This window comes from Dermochelys coriacea, chromosome 2 (assembly GCF_009764565.3).
Source record: "Dermochelys coriacea isolate rDerCor1 chromosome 2, rDerCor1.pri.v4, whole genome shotgun sequence".
NCBI classification, from domain to species: Eukaryota; Metazoa; Chordata; order Testudines; family Dermochelyidae; genus Dermochelys; species Dermochelys coriacea.
Window position 1 is genome coordinate 183,884,155 of NC_050069.1, and position 16,877 is coordinate 183,901,031.

Consider the following 16,877-nt stretch of genomic DNA (forward strand, 5'->3'; position numbering starts at 1 on the left):
AATCAAATAATTAACAAAATAAAACAGTTAAAATTCAATGTGGTGGGTATCTGAAGGCAAATCAGCTCTGCAGCCATAGGGACATAGATGGGCTCCCTGAGAAACAGATCTGTTAAATAAATATATTCTTCATATGCTAACCCCAAATCTATTTCATAAAAATAGAGCCCTCTTAACTGAATACCTGCTAAAGGAGTAGATGTGTTTTTGGCACACCAGAGTTGTACATTTAATAGGTTTTGCAGTGCCTGGAAACCTTCTAACCTACCTACCTGATTATGTACCACCAGACACACAACATCTGGGCAGATATTTATCTTGTTAAATTGAACATGCACCTGGCCCCTTAATTATCAGCTATAATTGACAACTTCATCATCTCAGAGCACTTCTCTGCCCATGCCATGCTGGTACAGGTAATTAGGTAATAATTAATGGTGCTTTAAGTGCATTTGTTTCTAGGAGCTCAGTTTTTCCATACTTCTGTTAAAAATGTTTGTTTTATCACATGAAAGGCTGAGCATGAATGAAGACCAGCCTAGTTTGTCACAAATGTCTCAGTGCACAACAATGCACCAAATGGGGTGACCAGATGTCCCAATTTTATAGGGACTGTCCTGATATTTGGGTCTTTGTCTTATATAGTATGACAAAGTTCCTTCTCATCCGATGAAGTGAGCTGTAGCTCACGAAAGCTTATGCGCTAATAAATTTGTTAGTCTCTAAGGTGCCACAAGTACTCCTTTTCTTTTTGGTGGGTCTTGCACTTATTGGCAGATTTGCTCACCTTGGAACTTCACGGTAGCCATCAGCTTGGCCATTTTTCTGAACCCACAGTCCAGGTTGACTCCTCCCGTGTCTGACCACGATTTGGAAGGATTTGGGGGGAACCCGGACCCGCCCTCTACTCCGGGTTCCAGCCCAGGGCCCTGTGGAATGCAGCTGTCTCCTGGAACAGCTGTGCAACAGCTACAACTCCCTGGGCTACTTCCCCATGTCCTTCTCCCAACACCTTCGATATCTTCACCTTAGGACCTTCCTCCTGGTGTCTGATAATGCTTGTACCCCTCAGTCCTCCAACAGTCTGTGTTCTCACTCTCAGCTCCTAGTGCCTCTTGCTCCCAGCTCCTCACACGCACACCACAAACTGAAGTGAGCTCCTTTTTTAAAACCCAGGTGCCCTGATTAGCCTGCCTTAATTGATTCTAGCAGCTTCTTGATTGGCTGCAGGTGTTCTAATCAGCCTGTTTTAATTGTCTCGAGAAGGTTCCTGATTGTTCTGGAACCTTCCCTGTTACCTCACCCAAGGAAAAGGGACCTATTTAGCCTGGGGCTAATATATCTACCTTCTGTTACTCTCCTGTAGCCATCTGGCCTGACCCTGTCACAGTAGGTGCCTATTACTCCCGACCCCGAATCTTGATTTTTCAACACTTGCTATCTGGTCACCCTAGTACCAAAGAACTAACACTGAACTGGTATAGTTTAATTTTAAAGGCACAAGCCCATAGGCAGGCATCTTGGGCCAGGTTATATACTGCTAGGGTGACTAAATGTCCTGATTTTATAGGGACACTCCTGATTTTTAGGTCTTTTTCTTATATAGGGTCTTATATTGGGTCTTTTTCTTATATATTACCCCCCACACACACACACACACACACCTGCTGTCTTGATTTTTCTCATTTGCTGTCTGGTCACCCTAGATACTGTAAATAGAAATACAAAAAGCAGAAAGCAAAATTCCCAGCCTATGAACCATAGTGCAAGGTCAGGGAGGGGGAACGACATTCTGTGACGAAGTCCAACTTTCATGCATTACTTCCCTCAACTCCCCAACTTTCAGCCCGTGGAGAAGGAAGAGGGGAGAAGGCATCTGATGGACAGAAGGGCAGCAGGCCCAGTGGTGTATCCTGCAGTGCTTAATCTCTGCACTCTCCCTCCCTGAAGTCAATCAGCAGCTATTGGGCTGATGAGCAGCACAAGGTTTGTTTTCATTAGGGTTAAAAGATTTTTTTTTTAAAGGTGTCAGCTCCCACAGCCTGACTAACCCCTTTTGAAGCTCTGGTGTCGACAAAGCAAGTTGTATTTTAGCATAGCCTCCTCCCTCAATAAAGCTCATAGTCATGGAGGCACAGTGCCTGGGTCTAAGGGATATAACAAGATCCTTTATTTTAATGCGAGTTCCTTCTGTTTTATGTGCCACTTAATCTTGGCCTCCCAAAGACTGTAATATCTTTTGTTTTAAAATTAATTTTCGGTTTCTTGATAATTTTTTTCTTGTTGAAAATCAGAAGGGAGGGAAACATTTTATCTCTGCTTTTAACTATCTTTCAGCAATCTCTCAAATAAAATATATATAGAAACTTTAAATCGCTGCAGTCTTCTTACTGAATTTAAAACTTGAAGCTCGTGTTCTGATCCTAACTAATAACTGAGCATTTCATTTTTATTCAGCTTTCTCTTGTTTGCGGTCATCAGAAAAATAATACAGTAAATAACACCTAAATATCCATCAGGATTAAAAACAAATCCACCATTGGACAGCCATGATTATTCAATTTAGATAAACATTGGGGATAACACCTCTTGATCTCTTTACACATGCCATGCACAGCCACTGGTTTGGTGTAAGGCACACAGTACTTGGCCCTTGCTGGCAGAGCACTACATAAAGGAGTTCAGTATCATTATCTCCATTTTACAGATGGCAAAACTGAGGGGCACAGAGAGGGGACATGACTTGTCCAAGGACACCCAGCAGTCCATCAGCAGAAGTGGGAATAGAATCCAGCTCTCCTCCCAGCTGGGTGCTCTATCCACTATACCACATTACCTCTCATTGAAGTCAGTGGAATTGTACCAGTTTATGGTCATATGATGGTTCTTCAGCACCATGAAGACTCTTCAAGGTCACCAATTCACCAGGTATTAATGATTCTTCCCGATAGCTGAATTGCTGACTAATTTTTTAAAAAATTGCAAATTTAGAGGTTGCTGGTTTTCAAATGATACAATGTACATTAAAACGGAGGGTGCCATGAAATTTCAGTGAAAGATACTGCTATAAGTTAATTCCTTCAGACACACATGGGTAATTATAGTATAGCTAGATCATTACAACTGTACACATAATTTCTATTGCCCTTTTGTAAAACAATTAATTTCTCTGCCTTCAAGGTTTACTTCCACTAAAACAGTTCTCAAATGAAAACCTCCATTCATATACAGGTTTAAAATGTTAAAACCTTGGAAGTGAAAATGTGAGCAGATGTAGGCCATGAAATCCACTTGTGCATCTGAATATGACACCAATCCTTTGAAAAACATATGCCATCAAGTGCATTGTAACTCTGGCACCAAGCTGCCTGAAAGTATAGCAGTTGTATGGCATAATTAAATAAACCTGTCTCAAAAAAGGAGATAAGATCAGCTTTTCAATACAGAAGGAGTTAGTGTATCATTAACTATAGTTAACTAAAAAGAAAAGGAGTACTTGTGGCACCTTAGAGACTAACAAATTTATTTGAGCATAAGCTTTCGTGAGCTACAGCTCACTTCATCCGATGAAGTCACACCTTTCTGGTAGACTACATAGATTCTAGGAGGAAGCAGGAAGTAAACCACTCCCGTCTCCCTTTCTCTCTGAGCTAGCTTTAATCCAGCTTGTACGGGTGACAATAGCAATGAAGGCAGCAGCGCTGGCTTCAGAGATGGCTAGTGAACCCAGTATGTATCCAAGGTCCATGTGGGTTTGTATGATTCATTCTGAAGCCTACACTGCACTGTCTTCACTGCTATTGGTACTCGCACCAGATGGACTTTAAGATAGCTTGGGAAAGTTAGCCCATATACACCTTTTGTGACTACCCCCCCTCCCCAAGTAGCAGTGCAAGATCTCTTTAGGTTTTTAATGGCTTCCTTCAAACCATGAAACCTTCAAACCATGTCCTCTCCTCAAACATTCTAGCATTAACCATAGTGACCGTTACGTGCTTAAAATTTTGATCAGAAAAACAACATAACACTCAGGGCAGTACACACCACACCCGGTGCTGAGTGTTTGCAAGACCAGGCCCAAAAGGTGTGGTTAAAAGCACCACACTTCATTTATTGTTCTTCTGTGCTTCGCTTGTTTAAAAAAAGACCTAGAGTGACCCGCAGAGGGCAGTATCAAATCATCAATTTGCATTCTTGGGACAGGAAATCCATTGCTAGGTCCTATAAATAAACACATTCACATGATAACAAGAGAGATATTAGGGGACCCAAATGTTTCTGGTTATTATTTTAGCTGCTGCTTCACTTAAAGCTTTTACTAATCCTCAAAAGCAAAATGTTTGCTGAATTCCTGTTCTGCAAGAGCATCATCATACCCTGTTTTGCTTACAGAATGTTTTCTTTCCCCTGGAGAAAGTTTTCCTGGTGGAGAACATTTGTTTTTACTTTCAAGGGTGATAGCTACATCTCATGACCCAGACCTACTTGGAGTATTCATATCTCCTTTGGCCTTGCACTAGATAAAACAATGGTCTTTCTCCAGTAAAATGTGCTTTGATTCAGAGTTCAGATACTAACTAAACTAGTTGGTCCTTTTTTATTTACCTGATAGTTTTCCCTTATAAATCACCACTGCTTGAAGGTTCCTGTGTAATTTGAGATCATTTTAAATATTCACACAAAGGGCTAAAACCCAAAGCATCTTTTGCTGTTACTCCCGTTTGTATTTTTTTGACTTTTTATTATAAATTAACTTTACATTTCAAACCGAAAAGTCAGTTCACCCTGAAAAGTGGAACTTTTTCGTTTCAAAAATGTCCCATTTTGACCATTTCAAAACAGGACATTTGTTAAAAATGACTCTTTTCTGCAGTCTCAGTTTTGACACATCAGCCTTTTCTGACAAAAAATAGTTCTGTTGAAAAATTCCTAACTAGCTCTCTAGTCAGCATTGAGGGGTCCTGTCCAGGATAAAGATCCTAGTTAGCAAAACCAGTTAAGTTAAACAAAATAGAACTCATCTCAGAATGGGACCAAGATTTGGTCCTTATTATTTATTATGGGGCAATATCTTGCAGTCCTTTTCTCAGTTTTCAGACTTTACTCATGCAAACTCCCATTATTATTTTTGTATGTCTAAATGTACCACTCCCACTGTGTGAGGTAACTGTCTGTCACAACCTGCAGGAGTTTTGGACTGGTTCATCATTTGCATTAGAATCATGACATTTAACGTGAGAAAGGACATATATCAATTTATTTATTTATTTTACTATAAATTTTGATTCTCTTCTGTTGCCCGTGAGTTAATGACACGATGGTAGCAAAAACTATCTAAACCCTTCATTTTGTAGGTACAATGGACTAAACCCTGGGGTCCGATTCAATCTTACTCCTTAGTCAGGCTAACTCATGATTGGCAGTCTTATAGACAGTAGCAAATATTGTACACCATATTTGGTCCTGTATGTCAACATTAAAATATGGTTGCCTAAAATCATATTTAGGTTTCTAACCCAGCAAATTCCATGGAAGTCAGTAGATTACTCTCATATGCCTTTGCAGGACTGCGACCTTACTACTTCCTCAGGAGCTAAACATTTTAAATGCATCTTGCTTCAGGTGCTATTAGTACAGTGCTTTAATTTCCATCCCTCCACCATTAGAGGCATGTTCTGTGACATCTCACTTTCACCCACTCGGTTACGTTCTCTACTGCCATTGAAAAAGCAATGTGGATCCTCAATATATGCAGAATTCAATGAATGTGTCCTCGACCTCAGAGCTAATGCTCTCACATTTTCATTCCTTAGCCTGAAAATGTCATGATTTCTAACATGCTAACTCATGCTCCGCTCTAAATTTGTAGTTGCTGAGCCTCATTCTCCTTCCCCCTTAAATCAGTTTCAGACTGGTATAACTCCACTAGCGCCAGTCGAGTGAATCCAGATTTATACCAGTGCAAGAGCAGGGCCACACAGAGGGTTTTGGGGCCAAAACTTGAAACTGAGCACATATCCCCAAAACTGAGACCCCAAAGGAAGGGGGTGGTTTGAGAGACAGCCCACCCAGCACTCACTTCGCAGCTGCAGCTCCTGTTCCGTGGGGCTGGGCCTGGATTCCCATTCAGGCAATTGCAGCCTGGTGCACATGATCACAGCACCACTCAGGTTTGGCTGGACTGTCCCTCCATCATGATGGAGGGGCATCCAGGCACAAGGGGGTCTCAGCACCAAGTCACTCAACTTCTCTTTTCCTCAGTTATCCATCTGTAAAATTGGGAGAACACATTTCCCTCTCTTATAGAATGTTGTGAGGATAAATAAATTAACAGTTGTGAGGTGTTCAGAAACTTCAGCACAGGGACCATGTAAATATCTTAGCTAGCCAGAAATATCTGAAAATCAAAATGATCTAAATATATATTTAATGGAACATTGTCAGGAAATTTGGGCCTTAAATTTAGGTTCTGTGAAAAAGAAATAAAAAAAGAAAAAGGTGGGGGGGAGAAAAAAGAAAGATTGCAAAATGAGATTGCAAACCTTTTGTATTAATAGAAATATGTTCTTGATTTTTTAATCTTTTATAGTTTTTATTTTTTTATTATTTAAACATTCTCCACTGAAGTGTTGGGACCTCAATCATAACAGCATTAATTGGTGATACTACCTGGAGAGCAAAAGCAACTAAAAACAAAAAGTAAAACTTAAATTAACTGTCAAAGCAGAGTAAACAAAGTAAATAAAGTAAGTGCCAAATGTCAACAAACAGCATCAACACTGAAAAGTAAATACAATTGATAAAGTTTTACTATTTGGGGGAGGATTCAGAAGTGCTCTTAATCCTAGTGGTGGGCCAAGTTATTGGTTGTAGCATGGGAGTCCTGAACACCACATTGGGCCCAGTTAAGTGCCTGGGATGTAAGAGTAGCGTGTTGGGCGCGTAACATCCTTCTCAGGGTTAAATAAATAAAGTTGTGTTCAGGCACTTAAAATCCAGCTCATGTGTCTGTTATTCATTTGTCTGCATGTCCTGATCACTTGTTAAAGTTTTACTATTTTGAGTCCTAATCCTACGAGCCCTGTGCTTGCATGAATGTCGGTGCAAGATCAAGGCCCCAATATTTAATTGTAAAATGAGCAAGGAAATATTATCTCTATTTCATCTTTCTTGAAGATAATGGCTTTACAAATATACTATGTATAAATATGTAAAATTACAGGACATTATTACATATTTATGGATGAATTAATGATATTAGTTAAGATTGTTTCCTTCGATTATCATTATTTAATAGCTGATAATAGGCACATGTTAGAAACTGAATAACTAAATCTATGGAAGTCTAAATTGCATTTTTCATTAATAAATACAGGATCTGTACTTTTGGAATAGTGGCGTTAGGTTATTTTTTAAAACGGGAAGAAAAACACTGGGAAAAAAAGAACTGTGGTGACTTATCTTTTATTTAAAATGTACAGTGTCAGTCATTACAAATACAGCTTGACAGAGATTGTACATCACAGCCCATGCCCCCTTTCTCTACAGTAGTATTTTTTATTGTACAGTAACAGTAGTATCGAGGCTAGACTGTGTTCCTTAATGCTTTCTATAACGAGCCTGTTTTGGGGCTAGTGCTTTTAATGAATGTATTGGGACTAGTTGTCGCACACCGAGGTATATGCAGTGCAACCTAGTGACCAGAACAGAGTTCCGGCCAAGTAATTGAAGAACAATCAGAGGGCAGAGCCAGAGTCATGCTCAGGAGACTATCCAATGGCCAAAGTCAGGAGTCAGAACAGAACAAAAGAGCAGAGCTGGAGTCATGGTCAGGAGACAAGCCAGGCGTCAGAGCCAGGGGCTAGAAATTAGGGGTTCAGAGATAGGCAGAGACTAGGGCTGCAGAGGAACAAGCAAGGAGTAGAGAAAGGGCCAATACAGGAAGCAGATTTGGCGCAGCTGCTCGAATGGAATACACATGACTTAAATATGGATCCATTGGTCCTTCTGTCCAATCAGGGAGCACAATCACTTAGTGAGGGTTTATTGGGCCAAGAGATCATTGGGTTGCTAGGCAACTGCACCCAGGGGCAGCTGAGTTCCTGACAGTACCCCCCTCGAGGGCTCCTCCTATTCTCAGAATATCTTTGGTGAAATTTCTTCAAGAGATTAAGAGCATGAACATTTTCTTACTTCTCTGGCCCATACCCCCTCTAGTGCAGGGGTTCTCAAATGTCATTGCACCGCAACCCTGACAACAAAAACTACTACATGACCCCAGGAGGGTGGACCGAAGCCTGAAGTCACTCAAGCCCCACGGCCCTGTGGGGAGCGGGGAGGGGGGCAAAGCCTGAGCCCCACAGGGACAAAGCTGAAGCCCAAAGGCTTCAACCCCAGGCAGGGAGCCTATACCTGAGCCCCTCAAGTTTCAGCTTTGGCCCTGAGCGGTGGAGCTCAGGCTTCAGCCCTGGGCCCCAGCAAGTCTAAGCCAGCCCTGGTGACCCCATTAAAACAGGGTTGTGACCCACTTTGGGGTCCCAACCCACAGTTTGAGAACTTCTGCTCTAGTCTAACAGATACCGGTGCTTCCCTCTGACTCACTGGGAGTTGAGGATCTGATGGACTTTGTATTCCTCCTATCCATGGACAATTCCTGGGGGGTGGAGGAGGGGCTACCTGGTCAGGAAAAAGGTTGTTGATGAATGGCTTGAGGAAAGAAACATGAAAGGAGGTGAATCTTGATTCTGGGAGTTGAAACTTGAAGGTCACTGGATTTGTTTGCTCGATGATCTGAAAAGGACCCAAGTTTTGATGGTCTTGGTGGAAGGAGAGTCTGTTCTCAGGTTCCAAGTAGAGAGCCAAACTTTTTCCCCTACTGCAATGCTTATAAGTTACTCTTTAGTAGCAAGTAAGTGCTCCTTAAGCTCCTGGTGTGTTTACTGCAGGTGAAGGACCAGGTCTGTGGTTGCTGGGATGGCAGAGCTTTCAGGCAGGTCTGAATGGAATCAGGAGTGAAAACCAAAATTTGCAAAGAATAGGGTCTGGAGGGTTGAAGGGTGGGACGAATGGGAGCCAATCAATCTCATGGAAATTCAGAGCAGTTTACACACTGCACCAGGTTCTGGTTGACTCTTTCAGTTTGACCGTCAGTCTGGAGATGGTAGGCTCTAGAGGTGAAGGGACTTGGTGCCAAGAAGGTGAAGAGATTCCTATCAGAATTGAGAAATAAATTGAGGGCCTGGATCTGAAATGATGCATGTCAGTATGCCATAGTACTAAAAAACTGTACTCCAGGAAAGCTTGCACGGTTTATTCATGGGAATAAAATGGACCATCTTCATCAGAAGGTCCACTACAGTCAGAATAACTGAGTACCCTTAGGAGCGTTGTAACTCCACTCTAAGTCCATTGAGAGGGTGGACACAGGCCATGGAAGGGTGGGGAGAAGCTGAAGGAGGCCCACAGATTTGGCTTGCAGGTTCTTTATATTGGTGCAGAGGTCACAGGACCTAACATATTTTTTAAAATTTAATGTTTAAAAATATGTAACAGTGAGGGGTTCAGAGGTAAGCAGGGACTAGGGCTGGAGCACAGCAGGCAAGGGGTGGAGCAAGGGCTGGACTGGAAGCAAGTTTGGTGCAAATGCAATGGTGGAATGCATCGAGCAGCCCCTGTGCTGCTGTTACTGCCAGGCTTAAATAGGAATCTCTTGGCTCTTCTGTCCAATCAGGGAGCACAGTCACTTAGTGACAGTCTATTGGACCAAGCCAAGCTCACTGGATTGCTAGGAGACCGCACCGGGAGCCAGCTGAGTTCTTGCACTAGCAGCGATGGACAAATCTAAAGAAGTTTTCAAATTCAGCTGAGGTTAGTGTCTATAAATGTAGATGCTTAGACTAATTGCATTAGTCTGGAATTTTTGGCTAGACCAGGCTATCACAAGATTTCCAGGACTTTCTGGTTGTGTCTGCAAGCACAGTATTGGTCACAGAATGCTGGTATTTCTCTTTTCTCTTCTGTTTACAGAATCATTGGATTTCATAGAGCTCATGTCATCTAAGGCTTTCAAAGTGTGTTGCAAAAGAGAGATATTATCCCAGCTTTACAGATGTGCAGGTTCCTAATCCCCTGCTCCAACCACTAGACATGCTGCCTTCTGAAAAACAGGGCCTTTTTTTTTTTTTTCCACCATGGGAGGAACTTTTGGGACCTTACAGTTTCAGGTTCAGTTCAAAGATTTTTTTTTCTTTTTAAATGAAGATTAAGGCCAGTTATTTTATTAAATAGATTTCACTCTCCTTGAAATTATGAGAAAACTCAAACAAAATTCAGAGAAAGAAATGTAAAAAAAAAAAGTAATAGAAATGAAAGGAGAAACAGGGCAACCAAATGAATAAACTGGCTTGGTAAGCCAGACAAAAACAGTTTTTACTCAAACTATGACATCGAAGGGAGAAAGGTGGATTGAGCTAAAGAAAATCTTGCTTTTAGATTCACAATTTTCCTAAATCTGGACTAAAGTATAAATCTTGACAAGCACACTACAATAATTTTTAAATTTCATCCAAGTTCATACTTAACTAAAATATTGCTCCAGTGCCTTGTATCATTTGAAAGAGTTGTCCTTTCTGAACGGCCAGTTCTCCGGAATGAATTTGGTTTGATGAATTTAATGTGATATTATCAAACATAAAATTAATGGCAATGGGCTTTATCATTTCACTGGATTTACCATAATGTAGTCAAATTCCCAGTTTTTCATCAAATAAATATAGAAGCTTACCTTAAATTTAAGAATGTATTAACAGTAATGCAAAACATTCAAACTTTGAACCCAATCCTGCAAACACTTGTGCCTGTCGCTTGCTTAACTTTACTCAGGTTAGTAAAATTAAGTACATAAGTGTTTGTACGATCAGAGCCTAATCCTGATTTAAAACATGTATAGACATCAATAAAAGGCTACCAATACTAAAAATAAATAAATAAGTGGGTACACAATTAGGAAATGTTTTCAACTAATCAAAAGCAAAATATTTGAGTTGGATAAAAGTGATAAGAATAGTCATGTTATTAGAATAATTTCGTAGCTACTTTTTATTCCAAAAAAAAGTTGTAGTTTTGTAAACCTGACATTTCCAAAACAGTGCAAGTGAATCAGAATATAGATGCACACATAGCTTCTAAATACAGGTGACATTGATAATAGTGAAACACATTCTTCCACCAAAAATTCACAAAAAGAAATTTACAATTTTACAATACACAAGGAGTGAAATTTTAAAAGAAAAAAAAAGAGTGAAAATGGTGCAGGTACCCTGCTGTATATGCAATTTCATGCTCCAAAGCAGTTACACTCTTCATGCCAGTTTAATCAATGTACAATGTGAGCCAATTCCTACCCTCATTTACATCCAAGCAATCCCACTGAGCGTATGAATTTAAATGAAGGCAGAAGTTAGGTCTATGATTCCTTTAAATCCTTTAGTGAAAACAACATATATATTCCCATGTCACATAGATAATATCATGCCTGAAAATTGTGCAAGATTCCAAAATGTGCCCATAAACAGAAGACATTCAAAGAAAGATGGCACTAAGCATTATCAAATGCAGCCTTTGCACTTTGAGTCAATGCTGCTTTTGCCAATTCAATTTACCTGAACATTCTTGATTTCAAAGAGGGTCCTTCACTATTTGTTTACATTTCAAAGTAGTAAGGATTTTGTTACCCTATATATTGGGTGCCATTCCTGCAGTGTTTAAGAAGTCATCTCTTCCCCCATCACCCTTGCACTCTATCACTTATTCGCTCAAGATAGGGATTCACTAGGTTTTAAGCAGTGCATAGGTCCCACACTAGCCCTCTGCGCAGAGGTGAATTTTATTCACTGAGTTTTGTCTCAAATCTTTCTCTGACTGTAAAGGAGAGTCAAGGGTGCTCGACACCTCTAATGGAGCACCCTGATCATGGCAGAAACAGCCGTGATTTATATCGTTGTGCTTCCTTGTGAAAAAAAAAAGCACACCTTTAGCACATATCTACTTTATATACATATTTGAAGTGTACTATGTTTTCATCAGGGTTTGGTTTTCTTTTCATAAGCTGATTAAAACCAACTGATACTTGATCAAAACTTGTAGGTTTGATGAAATTTGAATTTATTATTTTTAAATGTGCTATGTCCTAGTGTATTTCATGGGTAAATCTTACCATCCTAAGTGGAACTAGGGAGCAGTCAGAGTGAAACGTGCCAAGAAATTGATAGGGAAATTCATGATGAGCTCATATAGAAAAACTAAACCTTTTATGACATCTGAACCACAAAATACCTAACACCACACAGCAGCTGAGATCCTCTATGATTTGATTGAGTATTTCTGGTATATTGTCACTAATCTAGCCAAACATCATCATTTTGTACGAGTCAAGAGACACATTAAATATCTTTATTATTAAATAAGGATCTCTCTCCTTCCCTCCATATCTTGACTTGACCTAGGCAATCCCTTATACTGCATTTATTCTCTCTCTTTTATCCAGTCCCTTACAACAACACACCTTTCTCAGTCTGTAGCCTTCTTCAGTACTTTATCAGTACAAACAGACATATGGAGCCAAATACAATCCTGGCAAAAGTACTTCAAAGTCAGTGGAATTATACCAGGGATGAATTGGCTCAAGTCTAGGATACTAAATAGTGCAATAGGAGACAATTATCCTTTGGCTTTGCGCTCATTAAAAATAATTTGTAGCTTTCTATAAGTGATTATAGCAATGTTCTTGCTTACTGGATCCTTTTATGTTCTGGCTATGTGGTCATTTGCTACACTGAGGCTTGGTCTACATTACCAACGTATGTCAGTATAACCATGTCACCCAGGGGTGTGGAAAATCCACACTCCAGAGCGATGTAGTTATACTGACCTAACCCCCTGGCGTAAACAATTCTTGGGGAGGTGGAGTACCTCAGTGCAGTTGCGCCACTGCAGCGCTGTAAGAGTAGACAAGACCTAAATCTGTCTTATTTATACTTCTGTCATCATTTTGGGAAAGGCAGCTGAACATACTTCCAATTCGACATAGATAAGAAGGCCCTTCAGTGACAAAATTTAGAGTGGATACAACATTATCTCTTCTCCTTCCCTAGAAGTTAAGATAGATAAAGTTTCTACATAAAGTATCAACCTGCATCCAAATAATAAGAGGCACATAAAAAAATGCACGAGTATGGACACAGTTCATATTTTGTAGTTGGAATTGATAGTGAATTTGCAAAGAAAATGCCTTTTCACAAGTGTAAGGATCAGACAAGTACTCATGCAGATTTCTTGTTTATTCTTTGCATTCAGGTCTTCGGTGTTCCTGCAGTACTCTTTCATCATGCTGCAGTATGACACCAGTCATGATCTTCCTTCTTTTTCATCTCCTTCTAACACACAGGGCTTGATTCTCCTCTCCCTTACATTGATTTTATACCAGCATGTCAATGGAATTACTCCTGATGTATTCTGCTGAAATGTAAGAGCAGAAGCAGACTAATAACGTCTATAAACCGGTGGTATACCAGTAGCACTACTTCTAGTCAGATACCAAACAGCTTTTTGTATGAACATGGCTGCATTCATTAGCACACAGTTTCTTCCAGCCCAGTAAGAAATCTGCTAAAGATTTATTTGAGAGTGAGGGTCTGCATTTTAGCAAGGCCAGAATTCAACTCAGTTTTTAATACTAGATGAAGGATGATAGCTAGTATTAAAAGCATCCAAATATGAAACCACAAGATTTAGAAATACATCAAATTTTCTCATCTATCTAATATGGTCATTATTCTAAAGATTGTCATGTAAACAATCTTGTAACTTGGATGTATAAAATTTAGATGGAAGGCATAATGGTCAGACCTTTTAGCCTATGTATCACTAGCTTGGACAGCAACATATGAAACAGCTTATGACCATTAATATCAAAGACCATCTTTTATATCATGAATTTTGATATAACTAATCCCATTTTTAACACAAATTAATTAGTTGATGCCTTAGTGGTTGGCCCAATTATATCCTTGCAGTATCTTGATTGCCCAAATCTTGCCTATTGTCAAAGGTTTACAGATTGTGGGAGACAGAGTTGGCCACAGGAAGACATTCTTCACTGCTTTCTTCAGTGCAATATGCCCTGTGATTAAAAGGTTATATTCCTGAAATACAAGAGGCAATGTGGAACTATAAGTCTTGTTACTTGGCTGTGAGAAATTGTTTTCCACAGCTCAGATTAGTAACGGATAAACTCAAATGCAGAAAATCATATGTGAGTAATACTTTAGGTTTCTTTAGCTCATAACTCAAAAGTCAACTTCAGCTTAAGAAATGTGAAAAGACTGGCTTATTGCCATTAAATGGTCTATATACATTACAAAGCCTTGTGGATTTGCTATGTGAGGTTTTTCAGCTAGTTTCATCTGAAAGTCTTTTTTTTTTTGCATTGAAGTTCAAAAGTACAATAAGATTTATATATACATATATGTATTTCCAAGGTTTTAGCCAGATATCAGTGCTTGAGTGAACTATATAGCTATTCAATAGAAACAATAAAACATTGATACAAATATAAAGACATAATTAGTATAAAAAGCTTATATTTATAAAAATACTTTTAGGTATCAGTCTTCCCCTGAGGGTATACCACATATGTTGGATTCATAAATATTGCTCTGCACTGCAGCTTGGTTACCAAAGTTCAAAGTTCAACTCTTACAGGAAATGTAAATCGCTCCAGTCACCGGACATGGCTGCAGTGGTTGCCTCAGGATACGTTCCCTAGCTTGTTAGGATGATAAAGAACACAGCATTAACAGGGCCTCCGAAAAATCTGGAGAAGATTCCTTCTTCCACATATGGAAGATACAAGAGCAGGACCAATAGGCTACTAAGTGTGTGTCACATGACCCTTTTTCTGGAAGTTCATTGATTTTTCTGGACCCAGTCCCAACTATCTTCATTCTCCTTCCTGTTCTTCTCAGCCTCAATGATTTCTTTGTATCTCCTGCGAAAGAAGCCCATCTGCAAATTGAAAATAATTATCATTATAAATAATGATGTCATGAATTAAAATCTATCCTGGTTTTGATAAACAATTTGGATCAGATTCTAATCTCATTGGTGTAAAACTGGAAGGTTATTGAAGTCAATGAAGTTACACCTGATTTACATTAATGTAAATGAGATCAGTATCAGGTCCAAGTTTTCATGAGTTCTCTGCTTCCTTTTATCCTTAACTACTTTTGACAGAAGACTCCATTTATATAAAAAAAATTTTTTAAAAAAAGCAGTTAAAATATTTTCAGAAAACAAAAATACTAAAAGTGGGCTAAAGAGGCAGTATTCAGATCCAGAACCAGGTCAGAACTAGACTAGAATCTAGGTCTGAGTCTAAATCAGAGCTAGGGTTTGCCAAAAACTCATGAACTGTCCTTGGAGATTCTGGGCCAAAATGGCACAAATCTTGTGAAATCAGATGATTTTGCATTAATTTGATCCTCTTATGTGATGGAAGTCTCACAAGATCAACCACTTTCACAAGTTTCCATTTGTATCCAAACCAGAAAATAAGCTTTTTTGGGCCTGGGTCAGACACGGAAATCAGAATCTTAAGGGATTCAGTTTCCAGATTCTGGAATCAGATCTAATACCTATGTATAAAAATATAGTTTTGTCAATACTTATTGCTGAATTTTCCAGCAGTAGAGGTTCTCCTAGGTAAATATGGTAATCCCTGCTCATTTTGAGTCAAATAATTCATTACCCTGTGATCCTAGCTTACTGAACAGCTAGGCGTACACATTAATACATGCTCACCAGTGGAAGCTGGTGACTGCTGGAAGTGGGGAAGCTAACCTGACACATGGTTCTGAATATGTCGTATGTCAGTTTTGCTGCCCCACTTCCAAGGTCACCAGCCTCCACTGGTGTGCATGTATTAATGTATGCTCCTTGAGTTGAGTAGCTGTTCAGTAAGTTGGGATCACACGGTAAAGAGCTAATGGAATCCTGTGCAAAGGAGCATGTAACAGGTGCATTGGCAGAAATCTTTAATTTAAGATTCTTTTTCCTATTTATGACCCACATAATGGGTCGTACAGAAGGCAAAATATAGGCCTGATCCTACAAAGCAGGAGAGTTGAACAACATTTTAAAGACAAAACCTTTTGAGCAAAAAATGCAGGTTCAGTGAAATGTTTTAGAAATCCATGTCGATTTCACTGAATTATTCATTTCCAAAAAAAATTCTGAAAAAAAATCAATATATTTTGTTTTGACATTTTAAAAATTAAACATTTTTATTTGCTGGTTCGAAATGACTTTTTGATTGAAAAATTTCTTTGATTTTACTTTTAAATAATTCAAAAATGTTTTAAAATGATTGAAAGAAAATGTAATGTTTCACTTCACCTAAACAAAAAATTTGTTTTAACTTTTTGATTCACTGAAAATGTTCATTTTCAGTCCAATTTTAAACAATTTTTTTCAACTTGTTGAAATTGCAACTTAACTGAAGACTCCCTTATTCACTCAGCTCTGGGTTCTCAACACCAACAGTGACTTCACTGAGAGGTAAGGCTGCTCAACACATGTTCAACACTTTACAGGACAGGGCCCCACTTCTGCCTGTCCTCTCGTGTTGTCTCCTGTTTCACAAGTATTGGTAATGCAATGGTTTTCACATCAGTTTTAATAGTATCTCTCAACTCTCTGTTCTGTTCTGTTTTTTTAAGCCTTTTACATAAACAAAACGGATTTTAATATTAGGTTTTGGTGAGCATTCAAGAATAATTTCTCAGACTTAGCAGCATGCCATTGAGATTAGTAAGTCAATA

At 39.2% G+C, this 16,877-nt stretch overlaps 1 protein-coding gene across 1 annotated transcript in view; it reads right to left on the reverse strand.

The window, feature by feature from the left end:
• Positions 1–11,073: 11,073 nt before the first annotated feature.
• ITGA9 (integrin subunit alpha 9) overlaps positions 11,074–16,877 on the reverse strand; it is a 299,826-nt gene continuing 294,022 nt past the window's right edge. Inside the window, exon 28 of the mRNA XM_038393132.2 lies at positions 11,074–15,063. Within this exon, the coding sequence (XP_038249060.1) occupies positions 14,965–15,063 (99 nt within the window). The 3' untranslated portion in view covers positions 11,074–14,964. The remainder of the gene's footprint in view (positions 15,064–16,877) is intronic.